The sequence below is a fragment of the Camelina sativa genome, chromosome 4, assembly GCF_000633955.1.
Source record: "Camelina sativa cultivar DH55 chromosome 4, Cs, whole genome shotgun sequence".
NCBI lineage: Eukaryota > Viridiplantae > Streptophyta > Magnoliopsida > Brassicales > Brassicaceae > Camelina > Camelina sativa.
The window spans coordinates 10,650,889-10,657,212 of NC_025688.1; the positions used below are offsets into that span (position 1 = coordinate 10,650,889).

The following is a 6,324-nucleotide window of genomic DNA, read 5'->3' on the forward strand; positions in this document are numbered from 1 at the left end:
GAAAGTCTCTGAGCTCTCAATTTGTTTTAATTAAAAAAGAAAAAGAAAAACTTTAATTTAGTAAAATCATAGAAAGCTATTTTTGGTAAATGGAAGCCTAAACTTTACCGGCTAACCCCCTCAAAGACAAGAAAATATGTCTCTCTTTCCTTGCGGATACTCAAAAACAATGTCCAAACTTTTGAACCATAAACCAAATCCAAGAAAAACAACATTCCTAGGCAAAGAGACAACAACATACATCATCATTTTTAAGATTATCTTGGTTATTAGATCGTTAGGTGAGACCAAAACAACAACAAGAACAGCAGCTCCTCTACTTCTCCTTAACCCATGACTGCTGTTCTATTTCTCTGCTTCATCCTCCTCTGTATCTTATTCACCTCTTCTTTGCAACACGTTAGTGAATCAGAGCCGCTCGTGCGGTTCAAGAGCTCAGTAAATATAACTAAAGGAGACTTGAATTCATGGAGAACAGGAACCGATCCTTGCAATGGAAAATGGTTTGGGATCTATTGCCAAAAGGGTCAAACAGTTTCAGGCATTCATGTCACCCGGCTCGGTCTCTCCGGGACCATCAATGTAGAAGATTTAAAGGATCTCCCAAATCTAAGGACGATCAGGCTTGACAACAATCTCCTCTCAGGTCCACTCCCTCCTTTCTTCATGTTACATGGCTTGAAATCGCTTTTGCTCTCCAACAATAGCTTTTCCGGTGAAATTTCTGACGATTACTTCAAGGAAACCCCACAGCTCAAGCGGGTTTTTCTCGATAACAACCGGCTATCTGGAAAAATCCCCTCTTCTTTGATGCAGCTATCAGGTCTTGAGGAGCTTCACATGCAAGGCAACCAGTTCTCGGGTGAGATACCTCCTCCTGCAGAGGGCAACACAATTCTAAAATCTCTCGACCTCTCCAACAATAACCTGGAGGGAGAGATCCCAAAAAGCATTGCCGAGAGGAAGAATCTAGAGATGAAATTTGAAGGGAATCAGAAGCTTTGCGGGCCACCTCTGAGTACAAAATGTGAGGATAAACCTTCATCAACAGGAGAGAAGAATGAGGTTACGACGAAAGCTATCTTTATGGTCATTTTGTTTCTTTTGATATTCTTGATTGTGGTGGCGATCATAACAAGATGGAAGAAAAAGAGGCAGCCCGAGTTTAGAATGCTCGGCAAGGACCATCTAAGCGATCAAGAAAGCGTGGAAGTCCGTGTACCTGACTCAATAAAGAAGCCTATCGAGTCAAGCAAGAAGAGGAGTAACACAGACGGTTCCTCAAAAAAAGGTTCATCACATGGGAAAGGTGGAGGTGGGGGTCCAGGAGGAGGAGGCATGGGAGACATTATTATGGTTAATAGCGAGAAAGGTTCCTTTGGTTTACCCGATCTCATGAAGGCTGCAGCTGAGGTGCTAGGAAACGGTAGCCTTGGATCGGCCTATAAAGCAGTGATGGCTAATGGATTATCTGTGGTTGTGAAGAGGATTAGGGATATGAATAAACTTGCGCGTGATGCATTTGATATTGAGATGCAACACTTCGGGAAAATTCGTCACCCTAACGTTCTAACCCCTTTAGCTTATCACTATCGTCGAGAAGAGAAGCTTGTCGTCTCTGAATATATGCCTAAGAGTAGTCTACTCTATGTTTTGCACGGTATTACAACATTTTTGCTTTTCTCGATTGATTGATTTTTAGATGCATACTTTTACATTTACCATGAAACCTTTTTTAAATCCTTTTTTTCTTTTTGAAAATTTCAGGGGATCGCGGGGTTTATCACTCAGAGCTAACTTGGGCAATAAGGTTGAAAATCATACAAGGAGTGGCGCGTGGAATGGACTTTTTGCATGAGGAGTTTGCGTCCTACGATCTCCCACATGGAAATCTAAAATCCAGTAACGTTCTACTAAGTGAAACCTATGAGCCATTGATTAGCGACTACGCTTTCCTCCCACTTCTTCAGCCTAATAACGCCTCACAAGCTTTGTTCGCATTTAAATCCCCTGAGTTCGTACAAAACCAGCAAATTTCCCCAAAATCAGACGTATATTGTCTTGGAATTATCCTTCTTGAGGTCATGACAGGGAAATTTCCTTCTCAATACCTAAATAATGGTAAAGGGGGGACCGATATAGTTGAGTGGGTGCAATCTTCTATCGCACAACATAAAGAAGAAGAGCTAATAGATCCAGAGATAGCAATTAATACTGATTCGATGCAGCAAATGGTGGAATTGTTGCAGATCGGGGCTGTGTGTATCGCAAGTAACCCGAACGAGAGACAAAACATGAAGGAGATTGTTAGAAGGATAGAACGAGTGACACTTTGAGGAGATTCAGAAATGTAAACGCAACCTTTGGAATCTGTAGATAAACAAACAATGAGGAAAATGGTATGTTGCGTAAATAGGAATGAAACATTATTTTCCTCTAGCTCAATTGAAACAACATGGATTTTTTTGTTGTGTGTGTTCATTAGGAAGAGGCAAAGACCCAATTTTTTGTTGTTTCATAGCTTTTTTTTCTTTTTATTTGTTTTTTGACTTTCTCCACTTTTCTTTGTCAAAATTACGTTACGTAATCATCTTAGTAGCTTTATTTCTTCAAGAAACTTTGATGTATATAAGTCCATGTTTGTGTTATATAAGATGGATTTTTATACAAAAGAACCATGAACATGTATTAGATATATTTTTGTTCGATTTCAAAAAATAGTTCAATGTGGAAATACTTGATCTAAATAGAGTTTTGCATAATAACTATTGATAGCAGGATTTTCACTCACGGTATCAATTGCCTATGCAGTTGTAGTACAATGGGTTATCAATCCAAATGGTTGTTATGCTAGCAGATAAGATGTGATCTGAACAATGCAAGTCAAGCCAAGTAATAATAGGGGTTTTATCAAATAGTCTAAAGTGAACAAAAATAAAGGAAATAAAACAAGAACCATTCGACCTAAGTACACGATGCAAGCAATGGAGTATTGGATCGAGTAGGTGGTCGGATAACAGAGAAATCAAGAACACAAAGATAAACAACTCGAGGGTAGGTGATCGAGTACCAGTTCGGGTAAGGGGTCGAGTTAGAGATAAAAAGTTTAAACAATCAAATGCGAAAGCTCCTAAGGATAGGGTAATTGACTCATAAGTGCTCCTGATCAATTTGAGATGTCTCACATGCCTCAAGCAAAATATTCCCTAGACAATGAATCTCTAAACCTTGTAAATCCACTCTCGCCGTAGAAACAATCAACCTTAATCACTTCCTTACCCAACTCTCGTTGGAAAAACATGACTAAGCAAGCATTAAAATATTGTCAATAAACTCCTTACACATCTAATCTCTTAGGCTAAGTGAGTAGATCTCTAGCATTAGTTGGTTCAAGCATTTCAACAAACATCTCTCGATGGCAAAACACCCTAGATCTAATTTCAAGCTCTTGGTCTGAAACTAGCATTAAGCATACTAATCTAGAAAGGAAATTTCAAAAAAAATAATCAAGCTAAGACATCCTAATCGATCAAGTACACATACTCGCCTATCTGATCCCTAGAAACTTTGATTCACTACTCAGATCTCATAGTAAGCAATACAAAAATACAAATGAATGAGAATTGCATTGAATTAAAAGGAAGACCGAAGTAATCCAATTACAGAAATCGGAAATGAAAGATTAGTAAAAAGAAGTAAAAATTGAATCCTAACAAAGCTTGAAAAAGTGTAATCTCTCTCTCTCTCTCTCTCTCTCTCTCTCTCTCTCTCTCTCTCTCTCTCTCTGGTCGTGAGTGTCTGCGGCTTGCTGGGCGAGAAAATAAGGAGGAGTTTTATATATGGAACAGCTAGCTCTCTTTACAACTTTTTTTTTCTTTTTTTGCTATACTACTATTTTTTTCTCTTTTTTTTTCTAGGAGACTATAGCAAGACTCTTACCTCTTTTTATACTTAGATACTTAGAGCTAAATAAACTGAACCTTAGAGACTCTCTTCTTTTTATTTCTCTTTTGATCCTCAACCCAACCCCAAATAAACATGATAACCAGTTATCTTTCAAAACCGATTCTATTAGCTAGTTCAAATGGTTCTAAACTTAGCTAAAACAAGAGCCAGTTCTTGTCGTTCTCAATACTTTCAAGGTTTCATAACCTATAGCACTATCAAAGCTGAAAATGCCTCACTCAACAAATCACAACAAGGCTTGAAAAAAAAGGCTTAGGTTCAAGGGTGGGGAAAAACATTTTGGGTTAAATGAAAAGATTGGCAAAAGTGAAGTGCTAACCCGAATTTAGAGTTACCATGAGAAGGTATTCAAGCAAGTTTCACACAAGTGGAAGAGGCTTTCAAAAGACACAAGGTTTTAAACAAAGATTCTTCATTTTTTTTCCAGAGATTGATCAAGCAACAATGAACTGTGATTAAGAGCTATAACTTCAATCCTAAGTTGAACATAACAAAGTAGTTTTAATCATTGCCCCCTAAAATGCATATGCAACAATCCTATATAAAGCAATCTAGACTCAATCCTACTATGTAAATGCAACTATATGAACACTCTTCTTTTTTTGTAAGTTTTTAAATTTTTTCAAATTTTTTGGGTTTTTTATGCAAATAGATGCAGACTCAAATGAATAAAGCCAGTATGCAAAAATTTAAAATAAGAAATAAGAAAATCAAACAATGTTAAATACATTCTCAGACCCTCCCCCAAAGTTAAATTACACAGTCCCTTGTGTAAATAAATGTCTGAAAAAGAAATCTGAGAATCACACAAAGAAAATAAAACATAATGCAATAGTATAAACAATGGTGCGGATGAAGGTGGTTACTCATGTATTGGTGAAGAAGGAGGTTGTAGCAGCCTCCATGCTCGCCAAAGTGTACCCAGGGTCATCACAATGACCAAAGATATATACTAGATGATCTCCGACACTAACCGAAGGGTAGATGCAAACACTAACCAGGAGATCCCTCCTCCCCAACAGTGTACCGCGCAACGACGACCATTTTGGGAGGGTGATTTAAATCGCCGCTTCGAGTTTTCTGAAACTACGGTCACTGTTAACCAACCCGTCGTCAGTGCCATCCCATCATAGTTATCTTCAAGAGTTTTAATCATTGCCCCCTAAAATGCATATGCAACAATCCTATATAAAGCAATCTAGACTCAATCCTACTATGTAAATGCAACTACATGAACACTCTTCTTTTTTTTGTAAGTTTTTAAATTTTTTCAAATTTTTTGGGTTTTTTATGCAAATAGATGCATACTCAAATGAATAAAGCCAGTATGCAAAAATTTAAAATAAGAAATAAGAAAATCAAACAATGTTAAATACATTCTCAGACCCTCCCCCAAAGTTAAATTACACAGTCCCTTGTGTAAATAAATGTCTGAAAAAGAAATCTGAGAATCACACAAAGAAAATAAAACATAATGCAATAGTATAAACAATGGTGCGGATGAAGGTGGTTACTCATGTATTGGTGAAGAAGGAGGTTGTAGCAGCCTCCATGCTCGCCAAAGTGTACCCAGGGTCATCACAATGACCAAAGATATATACTAGATGATCTCCGACACTAACCGAAGGGTAGATGCAAACACTAACCAGGAGATCCCTCCTCCCCAACAGTGTACCGCGCAACGACGACCATTTTGGGAGGGTGATTTAAATCGCCGCTTCGAGTTTTCTGAAACTACGGTCACTGTTAACCAACCCGTCGTCAGTGCCATCCCATCATAGTTATCTTCAAGAGTTTTAATCATTGCCCCCTAAAATGCATATGCAACAATCCTATATAAAGCAATCTAGACTCAATCCTACTATGTAAATGCAACTACATGAACACTCTTCTTTTTTTTGTAAGTTTTTAAATTTTTTCAAATTTTTTGGGTTTTTTATGCAAATAGATGCATACTCAAATGAATAAAGCCAGTATGCAAAAATTTAAAATAAGAAATAAGAAAATCAAACAATGTTAAATACATTCTCAGACCCTCCCCCAAAGTTAAATTACACAGTCCCTTGTGTAAATAAATGTCTGAAAAAGAAATCTGAGAATCACACAAAGAAAATAAAACATAATGCAATAGTATAAACAATGGTGCGGATGAAGGTGGTTACTCATGTATTGGTGAAGAAGGAGGTTGTAGCAGCCTCCATGCTCGCCAAAGTGTACCCAGGGTCGTCACAATGACCAAAGAGATATACTAGATGATCTCCGACACTAACCGAAGGGTAGATGTAAACACTAACCAGGAGACCCCTCCTCCCCAACAGTGTACCGCGCAACGACGACCATTTTGGGAGGGTGATTTAA

The 6,324-nt window shown here is 37.9% G+C and overlaps 1 protein-coding gene across 1 annotated transcript; it reads left to right on the plus strand.

Moving 5' to 3' along the window:
* LOC104780216 (pollen receptor-like kinase 3) lies at positions 169-2,589 on the plus strand. Its single transcript, XM_010504718.1, has 2 exons — positions 169-1,660; positions 1,768-2,589. The coding sequence occupies exons 1-2, from the start codon at positions 334-336 to the stop codon at positions 2,334-2,336; spliced, it is 1,896 nt and encodes a 631-aa protein (XP_010503020.1). The 5' UTR covers positions 169-333; the 3' UTR covers positions 2,337-2,589.

What these genes read in the sequence shown, in the direction of transcription:
- LOC104780216 (XM_010504718.1), top strand. Translation starts at nt 334, where the DNA reads ATGACTGCTGTTCTATTTCTCTGCTTCATCCTCCTCTGTATCTTATTC. An exon ending in TCTACTCTATGTTTTGCACG is followed by an intron (nt 1,661 to 1,767) that starts GTATTACAACAT and finishes TGAAAATTTCAG; the next exon opens with GGGATCGCGGGGTTTATCAC.